This window comes from Halyomorpha halys, unplaced genomic scaffold (assembly GCF_000696795.3).
Source record: "Halyomorpha halys isolate HHAL.00 unplaced genomic scaffold, Hhal_1.1 Scaffold433.1, whole genome shotgun sequence".
Taxonomy (NCBI): Eukaryota; Metazoa; Arthropoda; class Insecta; order Hemiptera; family Pentatomidae; genus Halyomorpha; species Halyomorpha halys.
In genome coordinates, this window is record NW_027115152.1 from 444,831 (window position 1) to 460,427 (window position 15,597).

Genomic DNA, 15,597 nt, shown 5'->3' on the forward strand with positions numbered 1-15,597 from the left:
TGTGATTTTTAATGTAATTTTGACATATTAGATATTAATGTTTTGACCTGGGCAGAATGGCCTGTATGGAGTTTTTTTTAAATGGTTGGATGATATGACTCATAGTAATTTGAGATTGTCCCTGAAGATGGCCGAATTGGCCGAAACGTTGGACGTGTGAATGAAATAAATGTTTTGAGACTATAATTTTGGATAGTGTTTTTGAATTATTTAGTAAAGAGATTTATTATTTTTATATATAAATATACTAATTTTATTTTTCTGTTGCTATTTTAGCACCTCAGTTTTCCAAATGGCCAATCACCACGATCTAGGTCAGCGTTCAAATTCAGTCTTTCCAATAACTCTGATATTGAAGGACCACAGGGTTCCTTCGAGTGTATACGGCACTCTGGACAGAGGTAATTTTATGATGCATTTTAAAATTTATAATAAATATTTAAAATTATTTTTTATTTTTATTTTCAACAGGTTTTATCTATATGCTTGTATTATACCATCTTTTCAATACTTGAATATTTTTTTAAAAACAATAAATTTCCTGAGCCTATGTTTGTATATTTATTGCTATTATACAGAACTTGATTCACAGTCAGTATTGTTAAGTCTTTCAGCCTGACTCAAAAAAAACTCAGGTTGCTTTTACTATTAAAAAAAAATCCTTTTATTCATTTCCTTATCATATATTTATTTTGTTCCTTTTAATAGGATAATATCAAAGAGAAGAGTCTATATCATTATAGTAAATATCTATGATTTTTTCCAATTTTAATACCTTAATGATTTTAGCCTTAAAATTGCTTTGTATTTTTACAGAAGTTTGGAAACTGTTGGATCGCTGCCTTGTAAAATGCGGGTACAAGCCAATGATGATGTTTACGAAACCACCAGGAGTAGGATGCAGGCTGCAGAAAAGCAGCAGAAAGAAAATTGGTAAATAATTGTTTTTTTCTGTTTTACTTTTTATATATCTATTTTTTTTTTTTAATTTAGTTTATAGTTTTATAAATCAGAAAAATTTTCACTAAAATCCTCTGTTAATCTCTTAATTTCTTTCATTTTATAGCTCCTTTTTTTCTTATTTATTTTTTTCGGAGTAACCTAGTTTATTGCTGTTCTTACTTTCTCTTTTAGAGATGGGGTACTGCCCTTATTCTTTTCATTTTGTGGTCAATGAAAGATATTATTGAATGTCTCATTGGTATCTAGAAACAATCATATTATTATTTCCTTGCTGATTTATCTAGTTTGATTTCTTTTATCACTTGACTTTAAAAGTAAAGATGAAGAAAATATACATTAATCTAACTTCTGTGAATTTCCTGGGCTGCAATATCATTTAATAATACTCCATTCACCCCTGTCTAACAGACCTGCTACCTTGAACTATATATGGACTTAAGACTAACTTGGAATCCTCATACAAGATTGAAAAGATAGGAAACTGCTTGTCAATCCCAACTATTACATCACTTACTTGACAAAAGGTCTAAACTTCGAATTAATTATAACAAACTTTTTACATGACTATAATAATGCCTATTTGTACTTACGGTGCTGAGCTTTGGGGCTTCGCTAAAACCATCAAATTCCTCTTGTACCCAATCCAAAACCCTTCATAAAATACCCAATGCTCCTTCTTTTGTCACAAATAAAACATCCAAAATGACCTCACTGTTCCATATGCTGCCGATTTGCCCAGAACGACATACCAATCCTTCCATAAGTTTCCTAACCATCCAAATCCACTTGTTTCTAAACTTGGTCTCCCTTCAATTCCTGGTAATCCTTCTAGGTATGCGAACAGAAGATGGCCTTGTAATGCGGAAATGTTATTGGAGTTTTATCAATGGGTAAGTTCTCTACTAGACTGTATCAAGCCATTATACTGTAACTCACATCACGTTTACTTTATGTATTATTTATTTAAGCACATATTTATGGGTTTGGGTTTCTTTTCTTTTTTGTTTGCTTGGAACTAGTGTGATCAGATATATGCCCTGTAGATCCTCATTAAATTTCAGTGCAATGTACAATTTTTATAGGATTTATTTCTGCTATTTCATTTTCTGTAGTAATCTCCAATTTGGTAGTCAGATTAAAGCAGCTAGTTCATATTGCATAGAATATGCTCTGCATTCTCAGCTCCTTAAAAAAATAGGCAAAAGTTTGGGTCCTCAGTGAACATAATTTCAATGCAGTGCGCTGAAGTGAAGTATATGATTATAAAACAATATGGCTTCTGTGATTTTTTAACAGTAACACTAGCCTCCAAACCTATCTATATATATCCATGACCATTATAATTTAATTTTAGCACTCGAGAGATAGAACTTGATAAGACTGGTATTGGTCGACGAGTGAAAGTTAGGAGCAAAATGGTAAATGGTGGTGGTCTCGCTGCTAGGAGAAGTTTACCAGCTGTTACTACGCCACCCGCACCCCATACTAAACCCCAAGGCAATAATCAGGCCCAAAAGCCGGGGAACCCTGACCTCATGAAGAGGCCAATAAGGTAAGCAACTTTTAAATAAGTTATTTTATTTTAAGATTCATTAAATTTTTAAAATGATGTGTTTTCTGTTGATCGTGAATATTATATTAGAAGAAGATGGTTGGGGGTGTAATTAGTGAACTACTCCCCCCGCCATCCCCTTATATTATAACTTTTATTCTTAATCATTACCTCCTTTTGCATTTAATTATTTACCATCTTAATGGTTTTGTAAATATCAGATTAGTTTTCAGTTTCATTATTTGCCATACTTTTCTTTATTTTAACATTCTATACATATAATTTCCATGAGGTTAACTTTTTGTGTTGTAAAATCTCTTTTAGCCCATTTACTCAAACTTCACACTATTTAAAGTGTTAAAAATGTTTAAAACCAATAATCGGAAATTCATCTAAGATCAATAATTGATTAGAATAAATAATTGTCTTTTATGTGAAATCATTTTTTATATTTAGCTATTAAAATTTATTAAAGATATTTTAATAGCAGATTGTCTACCAGACCTGGGAAAGTTTAGAATTTTATAAGCTAAGGGACAAAAGCACAAATTTTCTGTTATGAAACAGTATCCTTTCTGTTAATAACTTTACATAACAAATAATACATACAAATAGTCTAAGTTACAAGAGCTTTTTTGCTTAAGCCTTCCACTGAAGACTTTTATAGTCTCAGGCTGGGAATATCAGGATTTATTTCTGAGGGTCTCTAAGAAATAAATATTAATTGATCCTGGTGGGTTTTGAACCAACGGAATTCTGAAGCAAGCTTGCTGGGACCTCGCCGTATATGTTAGAGCTTCATATCTCCTCATACAAATTTGTTCTTCTATTTTAAATAAGCATTTAATAGTATAAAAGAGCTATAATTAGAGAGGTCTATAAATCTATTGTACTTATAATTTACCATCGAGACATATAGTGGAGTGGTTTCTAACTCATAGAAGTGTGAGGATATATACCCGACTATCTTCCTCTTATGAAGAAAACACCCTATTCACATAAAAATTCTACATTATGATGTTCAAATTAAAATTGGTCATATTTATTAATTTATATGAATTCTAATGAATTTTTAACACATATAGTTCAACTTAAATTATTAATTGCTGAAAATTTACAGAATCATTAGGAGGATTTACCAATTTTAGTTTTAGTATGGAAAAATAAGTGTAACTATCATTATCTCAACATCATTAAACATATATTTAGGTTGAGTGGTTGTTTATTTGCTTATCACATCATTTCTTCAACTCATTATACCATGTGATATATATACTGCATAATGACAGAAATCCAGTCCGACCTTGTCATAGTGGTGAATTGCTGAAGAGGATCCAATCTGCGAGCTGGCGAGAGGTGTGGGGGGTTCTGGCGGTAAATGATGGTTGTGAGTAATGATGGTGAGCTTTGTAACATTGATTTCCCAAAGTTTTTTTTTTTTACATCTTATATGTAAAAGATATGTTTGAAAAGATGTAGTTCCATCTCCTTATATTTGTTTTGATGTTGATAGAATAAATTATGCGTGTACTGTAGTAAGTAATTTTATCTTCTTCCTCGGCAAACTAACTCAAATACAGTACAAATCGTTTATAACGATACAGGTTATGAAAAACAATTGGTTGTAGCATACAAGATCTGGGGCCCTGTAAAAAGTCGTTGATAAAATAATGCCTGGTTTTTTTTTTTTGTAAGATTAAATTGTATATCAGAGCTGCGCAAAAATTAGCTATTAGTTTCAACTATAGCTACTTTTTGCCCAGCTCTGCTGTATATAATGTAGAGATTGGTTATAAGTAGATTCAATGCACACAGCTGCCTATAATGCAGTTTTCATTAAGCCTCTTAGCAGTAAGGAGTTTATAAAAGTTCAATAGAGAAAAGTTTCCTAAAGTATAAAAGAGAAAAGTTCCTTCTTTTTGAACTTTTCTCCCTTGAGAAACATACACTTGTGTCTGTTTCATTTTTGTAACCACTAACAATGCCTTGTCATTCGTTTTTTGTTGCGAAAAAATTTGGAATAATTTTTCTCATCGAAATGAGGAATATTGTTAGTAGCTTCATTAGTGAATTAAGGACTTCTCGTTTCACTATAGCAGGGATTTTTAAAAACACAGGGAAGATAACTTGAAACAACAACCTGGACATGATGCTTTTAAGTTTATTCAAACAATAATGTACCCATTATTGGATAATCATGGGCAAAGCAAATGAGAGATGTCAATTAAGAATAAAATTCTCACCAAAAAAAAAACTGATTGAAATATTGCTATAGGTGAAAACTGCAGTTATATTTTTCCATGTTCATTGTTGTAAAACATATGTTACATTTTTATTAATGTTTTGTCTTACAATTAGTTTGACCATCAACAATAATATTTCAATGAATCCATTGTTAAGAGTATGCTAACAAATACCTTTAGCTGGTTAGAATTTTATCCTCCCTTAAATACATTAAAAAATCATTTTTAAATTACTCTTGAAAATTTCACCATGTATATGTGTATGAATGGGATGTGATGTTGAGATATAATGAACTGTACACTATAAGCCATGTATTTGTTAAAGTTAACATTCCTTATAAGATATAAAATTTTACCATCCCCTGAAGTTCGTTATAATCGATTTATACTGTATTTTTGTTAAAAAGATGTATCTTATATCGTTGCTAAACTATTTAGATATTTATGGTTTATATTTTTGTTACAGAGATAGGATAATTCACCTACTAGCTGTAAGGCCATATAAGAAACCTGAACTTTATGCAACATTGAATAGAGGTAATTGAGTATTCATAAAATATTTGGATTTTAAGACATATTCTTATTATAAATTGAGAATGTAAGTGTATTTAGTTATTATTTTCATTCTGTTTATAATTTTTTGTAAATCCCAAGTATTCAACGATTATTATAATCTGGATTAACAATTCCCTTCTACTTCTTCTTCTTCTATCAATTTTTATTTTGTGCAACTTTCAGAATGAAAATGTTTTACAGTTTACTTTTTATTAATTCTGTATTAATCAATAGGTTCTGGACATTTTTTTTTTTTATAATTTATATTATTAAAGACACTATTTTCTTATTATAATTTTAGATACATAACTGTCCTCGTGTAGTTCTATAAAAATAAAATCCATTAATTTTTCTTCATTTTTTTTCAGATGGAGTAAAAGAAAAAGATAGGTCTAATTTAATGAATACAATTTTGAGTGTTGCCACAATTAAAGACAACACATATCATTTAATGCGTCATGTTTGGAATGATGTACAGGAAGACTGGCCTTTTTATTCTGAACAGGATAAGCAGATGCTCAAAAGGTACCTATTTTTTTCCTTTCATTCATTTAAATTTAGATTAATGAAACCAACGGAAAAGAAAAATAATTCAATGAAGTAAACAAACAAAGAGATGATACCCTGATGAAGTAAATAAAATAATACAAGTTTGGAAAGAGGCATAAAGGTAAACAATCACTGTAAATATACAAATACAAATGTAGTGTTATTTTGCATATATATATAAAAGTGGTGAACCTATTAATGGTGAAGTTTATTTATATAGAAAAATAATTTAAAGTAAATCGATATCTTCATGCATACATTGACTTTCTAATTAATAAATAAAAGTTTTTTATTAATTTGAGTTCCTTCTGGCTGCTTCTTGTATTATTTTATCCTTCAGTTCTATATAATTGATCAATTTACATTCAAAAATTCTTTTTATATTACATGGAAACCATAAATAATGTAAATGTTGCCGATTTCTTATCAGGCGGAAACCAGAGAACTTAACTCCTCCCGGCAGTTCTGATTCTCAATCACCAAATTCCATTCATCCTGGAAGCCCCCCATCGGCGACTGAGCCATCGAAAAGGCCTGGATATTACGATGGGGCCGACGGTCTTCTCGTCAAGAGGCAGAGGATATCCCACTACAAACGACCTGTAGTTCCACCAGCCACTAATGTTCCTCCACGTGGTTTGCCTCACCCTTCACCACCTACGCCACCACAGGACACCTCTCCACCACCACCTAAACATCCACCGCCTCCTGATTTACCCAAGTACCGCATGTGAGTATTTTTTTTTTTTAATTGAGCTCTATTATGTCTAATAGATCCTATTTTAATTGATTATATTTTCATTTGCTCCAGGAAATTATGTGAAATTAATTATTCTTTATGAAATTACGTTAAATTATTCTTATTTTGTAAGATAATTTTTTTTTTCATTTAGCCTAAGGGATTCCCTTTTGGTTTATCTTTGAACTTCACCGGAAAAATGTTTAAAGTTTTAGTTTTTTGTTGATTAAAAGTAATGATTTTAAAATTTAATGGTTTTTCACGAATAAAGCATTAAGTTAAAACAAAACTTTCGAATAGAAATATCATAATACTGCTTAAAAGTATTTGAGACTTCAAATTAATATTGAAGGATGTGAATGGCAATGTAGCAAAAGTCTTTATAATATATTAATGCCATTAGATTATATAGGGCTTAAATTAAATTATTCCTATTGATCTATTTTAATTTATTTATATTATCGTGCTAGATTTATCAGTCTTTTTTTATATTTTTTTTATTTCATAAAGTTGATCAATTTGAAAAACTCTGAAGTCAAGCAAATTTAAATGTGATCCTGACTTTTATTACCTTAATTGATTAAATAACAGGTTCAAAATCTGTCACCTTTTCATTATTAGTCTTTTCAAGTAATTTTGGTAATTACTATTTTCCTCATTTCCGTGACGTTCATTGATTTGAGAAATCTCATAAAATCAAGAGAATTTAAATTAAATTTTATAATGACTTTTGTTGTCTTAATTTGTTACATAACAGGTTCAGAGTCAGTCATATTTTAATTATTATTCATTTCGGGTTGTCTTGAACAAATATGATTCGGTATAGATTGTTGTTTTACAAAAAATTGATCTCTTTGTTTTAATAAGGTTTCGCAAATCACAGATTCATGAATTTTGACACCTAAGTAATTTTATTAATAATGCATCAATTTTAATATTAAAGAATGTATTCATAGAATAGGCAAGAAATAATAAAATGTTTTACTACTTGAAAGGTTATTAAGAGTTGTTAGTAGTTACCAGATGGAAGATTGGCATTGTTTAATACCCAGTAATTTCAAAGACTTTATAGTTTATTAATTGCAGAGCTCTATTGGTTTTTGTTCATGGCTATAAAAATTAAAGAATTTTTTTGTTGTTAATGTTACTATTACTATTTTTATTTGTTAATAATTATTGTAGATAAATTTGTGATTGCAGTGATTATACAACGATAAAAGATGTAGACCAGAGGCGGAAATATAAGGAAGACTTTAACGCTAATTATAGTGAATATAAGCGATTACATTCACAGGTTGAACAAGTTTCCAAGAAATTCACATTGCTCCAAGAGCAATTGAAAAAAGAGGAAAAAGGCAGTGAAGGTTGGCAGGTAATATATTTAGAATCCTTTACATACATTATTCTTTCTTGATGAAAAGTATAAATAATATTTTAAGAGCTTTTCAGTTATATAATTACAAGATAATTTTTGGAAGATCGCAAATAAAAGCCTTAATTTACTAATTTCCTACTAAATTAATTAATAATAGTTCTGCCTAACTCTGTCCACTTTATCACAGTCAGTATTTGATAAGGTTTTTTTTATTCAACTAAAACCTTTAAAAAAACTTTAATTTTCCATTATGGAAAAGTTGGTCAGAGGCGCAGTCTAGAAAGAAAGTGTACTAACTCTCTTAATGTGTGCCTACATTCTTTTTTCTGTTAATCCCCCCTTCTTTTTAAATACAACTTCGGTCTGATAATTTATAAAGTCCTAAATATGATACCGTGATACTTTTAACCTGTCGGCCAATTGTGAACCAGTAATGTAGCATTAAAACCTTTAAATCTCTCCCAAAAAATCAAGATTTCAGTGCCTTATTTTTCTCAGAAATTAATTACCTCTAGGCATTTTCATTATTACTATTATAGCAATAAATTTTGAAACTTTTAAAATAAAACTTCAAAAATTTTATCATGCAACAAAACTCAATAAAATCCATCTTACTGATCTCATATCTGACTGCTGCATTATTGCCAATATACCGATTGCTATATCAATTTTTTTTTTTTGTCTTCATCTGATCTGCTTGTACTCTGTACACACACATACCTTAGCTGCTAAACTAGTGAAGTCCAGGCAGGTTCTTTCCTCGCCTGTTCTTTGCTTTGTTTCTACCCTTTCATCAGGATTAGTCAAATATTTTATTTATTTATTTTTTATCCTTTTGAACTTATATTTTTGCAAAAATTTATAAATCTTTCTTACAGCAGCAAAACCGTAAATCAAAAAAAGTTAGAAGTTAAAAGCAATCAGCTTGAAAAATTAACTCTATAAGGCTTTTTTACTTTTCGTAAGGTTGGATGGGCCTAGTGAATGCTGGACAACTTGAATGATTGTCCTATTTAGTTGGTCATCATAAATTTTATCTTTTATTTGGTCATCATAAATTTTATTAGGTTGGCCAGAATGTCTGTCATCTTAAGGTAAATCATTTCCACTAAATATTCTATTGTAATAAATTTATTTCCAGTGAGAAAGAGGGTAAAAATATTTTTTCACTGTTTACAAGAGTTTACTGAGAATAATTTAATTCAAGTATGACATTTTGAGGAACTCCTGAAATCCTTATCAAAGATTTAAATAAAAGTGCCTCGAAAATTTTTGTAAAATATAACTAAGAGAATCCTTACATTCGTAAAATTCTCCACTCATTGCCTATATGTTGAAGGTTAAGTATGAACCCTAGCTGAGCCTCTATTGGCTTTCAGTAGCAGTGATATGGGTATGGTAAAATCCTGAGATCATTTAGCAGATCTGCTTGTTCTATCCCCCACCAAATCCACGAGTCAAGCCTGGTTTTGAAATTTCCAGTCTTTCTTTATTATTGTACTTGGTTCCAAATTTATTTTATTGACTTATTTATATTGTATATGTAAACCAGATAAATCTTTTACCTATTGCCCATCAGTTGTTTATAAAAAGGTTGGCTTAGAGCAACGTGTGAGACGTACAACAATCTATCTCTAGTGTTCTAGCCTGCATTGGGTATTTATCATAACCACATACAATACATATTTTATTTATTATTTAATGAAATACTATTAACTATACAAAAAGCCATTTATAAAACATCAAAAATGCAAATTTTAATTTTAGTTATTTTTTAAAACTTTAATTCATAGATTATTCATTCTAATTTTTTTGTTACAGCGCATTAAAGAACAAATAATGAGGGAGTATGAAGAAAATAATAGAAATACCAGGCATCAGGATGCCAAAAGAAGGTTCCACTATCTTCATGAAAAACTGTCCCACATCAAGCGCCTTGTAATGGAATATGACGAAAAACAGTACTCGTAGCCATAGTACGATTCCGCCCACACATATCCATATTATGACGCCAAGATAGCAGATCTCACTTGATGTCAGTAAAAAAATTATCTCTTGTCTCTCTTTCCCGAGAGATCTCTCTAGTTTCTAACACCTTTATGAAATTTATATATATATATGTATATTTTTCTCCGATGTCTTGTATAAAACTAGGCTGAAAAATTGTTTTAAAAACTAAAAAAAAAAAAACAATAAAATGGAGACTCGTAATGTATTCTGTGGTATATATAAAAAAAAAAAACAAGGTGCAAATTTAGATTTATAAAATACTAAATTATAAAATACTTTTGTTAGTTATATACATATATTGTAGCGAATATTCTCTACCTAAGTGCTTTTATGCTGTATTATTTTGTTTTTGCATTTATCATCGTGTGTTGATTAAGATATTATCTTTGCAGTCCATATGTATATTAAAATTCTTAACTATAGTGAAATTAAGTAGCAAAATAGTATCAATTGGTTTATTTGTTAATATTATTGTGATGTTACCTAATAGATATTTTTTTTTTTTTAAGGAAGGGTATTTTTGTTTGTAATTATTATTAATTCCTGGCCTAAAAATATTGTTAATTTGCTCATCATGGAACCAGTTGATATACATTTTGTTCTTATTAATGTTGTTATTTCTGACATTACTTTATATTCTATTTTTTGGATATTAACTGTTTAAAACTGTTAACATTGGATAAACTCCGTAGAAAAAAATATTTAATTTGCTATCGAAAATCTTTCATTTTATCAAATTAGTAATATAACATGATAGTATTGACAAATAAATATGTTGATAATTTTTTGTCTTATTTAGTTTCGTATTTTTAAAAAGTTGATGCTTCCTCGGTCTATAGTCAATTATAGCATTCATACTGACTGATAGTGCTCTTCTGTTTATCACCTCCTTCTATTACGATTATAATTGTGATTTTACAAGAATAGTGAATGCAAAAGTAACAAAAAAAAAATGAATAAATAAAAAAGTAATGACCAAGTACATATTCTGTCGTAAGTGTTTGATGTTATTTTTTTCCTTTGGCAATGTTAACTGTTTTATTGCTGCAATAAATTTTATATTGGTTTAGAATATACATGAAAAAAAAATGAAATATTTTATCAGGGAATTGGATTAACGTGAAATTAAAAAAGAATATAATAGTTTTGTATTTTTATATAGTGGTAATAAGCAGAAAGAACTTTTTGGTCTATTCCATATTTGCCGAGACCAGAATATTTTAATTTCCACAATAATTAAATATAACTATATGGAAATGTGTGGGGTATGGTGATTTGTATGATGTTAATAAATGATATGTATGAATTTATGGTATAATAAAGTGTATTTGATACAATATTTATAGCTGCCACCAGAGATTCCTCATCTAATTATTTTCTAAATTATTAATGCTAGTTTGTTGAAGTTGATTTTTATATATATATAATATATATTTGTATGTTTTTGTTTTGTAATGGTTGTTGGATTAATGCCATTGTGCTTTATATATATTATAAGTTTAGAAATAAAAATTACTATGAGGAGAAATATATTAAAATTTAAATTTTTTTTTTTAAATTTTAACTCTCTGTCGGGTACAGTTAATCAGTATCATATAACTCAGTTTGTCCTAAAATCAATTATTTAAAGAATATACATTTTAAAATTAGGTATATTTTTTATTAAAAAACAGTTTTCAATTTAACCCTTATTTATTGATTAAAACATTAAAATATCTTCAAGTATAAATGGAAATTTTCTTTAGTTAAAAATTTAAATATAAAATAAACATTAATGTCTATATTTATATTTATATCTTATACCTTCAAGAAATATTAAAAGAGTAAACCGCCAATAAATAAATATCGATCAACTTGAACACGTGATGACTCTGGTAATACAATCGAAGCAGAAATGTGAGGCAAAGCATTAGTTTTTAATTCAGTTTTTTGAGGTACATAATATATATTTCTCATATATGGTAGCAATATTTTTTCTCTCTTCATCATCAACGCTTTCATATGGTCTATTAGACATTCATTCTTACCAAATTTTAATCGTTTTTATTTTTTTATATACATACTATTCAAAATCAGTTTTATTTGTATAATTTTTTTTTTTTTTAAGAAAAAGTAACAGGGATGGGTTTATTCTGACAATTTCTTAGTAACTCAAATGTCAATGCAGTTTTAGAAAAAGTTGTAAATGGATTACAAAGAAACTTTTGATAACACTTAAAAAAAATTATTTGAGCTTTTTTAAGATGATGAGCCATGCCTGACTGAGGGTTAAAAGTTTCTATTCATTATTATATTTTTCAATTAAAATAGTCGTTACCCATTGTCTCTGTGAGTGAGTGTTAACTACCATCAAAAACAGATGAAAATTTAAAAGTATCTTCTTTCATACTAACCATAACATGACAGGAATGGAAAACTGTTTTGTATGATTGTTTAATGTTAATTGCTTTATTGATATTAGTTTTCATCCATATATATTTTTTATTGCATTAGTCTCAATGTGCCTCTTTTGATGCCTGCCAAATTTTATCTTTGTAGTAAGATAAATTTGGTTTATTTTCTCACGAATTGTACACCTAGCAAGACTGAGTGCTTCGATTCTCGTTGGATTTAAGTATTATATAAATTTACAAAATTAACTTTTAAAAATATATAGATATATGTATACAGTTCATTCCTCATTCTTTTTTTTTTCTATTATACTTCATGTATGTGGGTGTAAGATGGATTAATTTTCCCAGTATAAGTGTACTTGAAATATACCTCACAATGGCGTGTCTATTCAACCAATAATAGCTAATGTATATATACACATACATTTTGTATGTATATATCAAATTTAAGTCATTAGCAAAACATTTATTGTAAATTATTGTAGGATAACCTCCCTGGGTTACTCATATAACCTATACCTTAGTATAAAGTAAACATAGGGTGTATGGTTTCTATTATTGACTGTGATTCATGATTGGAATATTGTTATTAGCCTACAACTATTTTGAGTGTTGCTCATTCCTCCTTTGCCAGGGGTTTATTGATACTGTTTAGTTCAAATTTGTCCGTATGTATATAATTTTTATTTCATTTATTATTAAACATGTTTGATTTATGTACCTACAAAATGATATATGCATGTTTTTTTTTTTTTTAAATCATTGGATTGTTGTTTAATTTGAATTTTTCAGTACTAAATTAGAAAAAATGTTTGGATAAATATTCTATTGTTTATCATGTTTTATTATGGACTACTTTACTACTCGAATAAACAATCCTTATCTTGTCACAGCATCACTATTGTCATAAATGATCTGATATTAGGATTCAAAGATGTTTGTATCGTTGAAAAGCTGATCTTTGTTGTGACATCTGCTGTGACCTCGCAATTTATTACAGTAATTAGTGTAATTTTATAGATTAATGATCGCTTTTTTTGGCAATGACCCGGAACTGATTTGATGACTTTTAGAATTTCTGCATTTTTTTTTTTCATTAATATAGTTTAATTTATAAAGATACAATGTTAATCCCTATTTTTTATGAATTGTCTAGTTTTATGGTTATCCGTTATCTCTACGAGAAAAAAAAAATAAGAGAAAGGAAGGAAATAAATTGAATTAAAAGCCAGTACTTTTTAGGTTAAAATGAGGAGTTGAATATGTAATTGTATAAAATTTAGTTAGGCCTATTAAAGTACCAATTTTAATAATACTCTAGCAAAAAAATTAAAAACATGTAACCAAATCATATACCTGTATTTATATATTATATTTAAACAAATGTTTATTCGTTGTTATTTTGTAGGCATTTAGGTAAAAAAAAAAAAAAGTGAAAAAGGAAAAAAAATAATTGTCTTTATTGAGGAATTGCATTAACACTCCTCATTTTTTAGATAACATATTCCTTTTGTTCAATTGTAATTGTTTTGTTTATTTTCGATGAAGTACTTGTTATGATTTAATTTTTCTTTCCTGTTATGTGTTGTTTTAAAGGTTGTATATTTTTAGTTTTTGTAAATTATTTTGTTTCCATGAATAATTATTTTTATTAATTTATATCACGATTCCAATAATGTTGATGTATATACAAATTATTGAAGCTCAATCTTTGTTATAACACGTAAAATTAATTGTTCAAGAAGCACAGTGTATATATTTCAGGAAAATGCCAAGAAACAGATATATTTTATTTTTTATTTGTATAAAATGTAATATATATATATAAATATTATCGCCCTAAATATTAGTATAGGTTCCTATCTATCATCAGAAGAAAAAGAGTATAATTATAAAGAAAAAGGAATCGAAAATAAAGTTGGAACATTATTAAACGATACAAGCAGTGTACAGATTTAACCATTTACTTAATGCAAACCTTGTTTTGTTTTTTTAATTTATTTTTTTATTTATTTATTTCTTAATTAATATCATCTTTTTATGTCCTGATGATTATATTTTCTTGTTACCTTTGGAAACTATTGTATATTTTAAGTAGTGTATCATGTTTGTGAGATAACACTTTCCGCAATTAAATTTATATGTAATGTTAAGTGATAACATAATAAGGAAATAAAATGAAATTTCGTTTTATGTTTAAGTGAGTGCCAAATGTTGGTTATGTAGTAAAAAGAAAAAGAAACAAAACAATTACACGTTAATAAATACAGCAAAGCAAGTTTTAAAAATCTGTTTATTACTATTTTTTGACAAATATATACAAAAACTTAATACGTTTTTTTTTAAAACAAAATATTTATAATTAGTTTTTGTCCCATAAATTTTTATATTTTAAATTAATTATAAAAAGCCAGTAACTATTGTGTGTTGGTGAGCCAAAACCAGAGACTGTATTATTTTTTCTGATTGTATCATTGATTATAAGTATATATTGTCAGGGATTCTCACCTTTTATCTTTTGATCCTTCAATCTTTTATCACCAACCCACTCAAGACCTCACTCTTTTCTTAAGATTAGAATACAGAATTATCTATCCATTTATTATTTATTAAAATGATCATGATTGGATTTTTTTTTATGGGCTAAATGAAGACCAAATAAAAGTTTAAAATTACGTTGTTTTAAATTATTGATGAAAATTGTATCTCTTATGTCGTATATATTTGTCTTAAAAATTCATTAATAATTATTTAGACTCATGAAAGCTGTTCTAGTTTTAATATTTAAAATGACATTCAAGGATAAGTTGAGATTATCTGTGGTTAAAGATTTCATTTTAAGAGAGTTAAGAATTGATTATACTAAAAACAAAATTGTTATGTGTTGAGCCTCTGCTGAAAGAAAAACTCTCCCTTAAGGTTTTTTTCATGTCTTAAATAAATCTGAAATAGCTTTATCTAAATTCTATAAGTTTTAGAGGTGAAGAAAATACAACAGTCATTGTTGACAGATCAGACACTAATAAGGTTACAATTTGATTCAGCTAAAATTTCATTTTTCTAGACAGAAAAATTTTATTTAATCCTCCAGTGCCTATAGTCGCCAACAGGTGACACACCTTTAAAAATGTATAAAAAATATTGGATATCTTTAGATACTTCATTTGAAATGTTGTTTAATCATAAAATAATAAAGAATTGGTAAGTAGCCAAAATCT

At 28.0% G+C, this 15,597-nt stretch overlaps 1 protein-coding gene across 2 annotated transcripts in view; it reads left to right on the forward strand.

Annotated features, from left to right (window-relative positions):
* The window catches only part of Su(Tpl) (Suppressor of Triplolethal), a 101,144-nt gene extending 86,410 nt beyond the window's left edge, over positions 1–14,734 (forward strand). For both annotated transcript variants that reach the window (XM_067052240.1, XM_067052241.1), the window contains 8 exons: positions 277–401; positions 817–933; positions 2,318–2,515; positions 5,225–5,295; positions 5,682–5,838; positions 6,293–6,592; positions 7,802–7,973; positions 9,798–14,734. In XM_067052240.1, the coding sequence (XP_066908341.1) occupies positions 277–401; positions 817–933; positions 2,318–2,515; positions 5,225–5,295; positions 5,682–5,838; positions 6,293–6,592; positions 7,802–7,973; positions 9,798–9,947 (1,290 nt within the window). In that variant the 3' untranslated portion in view covers positions 9,948–14,734. The remainder of the gene's footprint in view (positions 1–276; positions 402–816; positions 934–2,317; positions 2,516–5,224; positions 5,296–5,681; positions 5,839–6,292; positions 6,593–7,801; positions 7,974–9,797) is intronic.
* Positions 14,735–15,597: the final 863 nt, after the last annotated feature.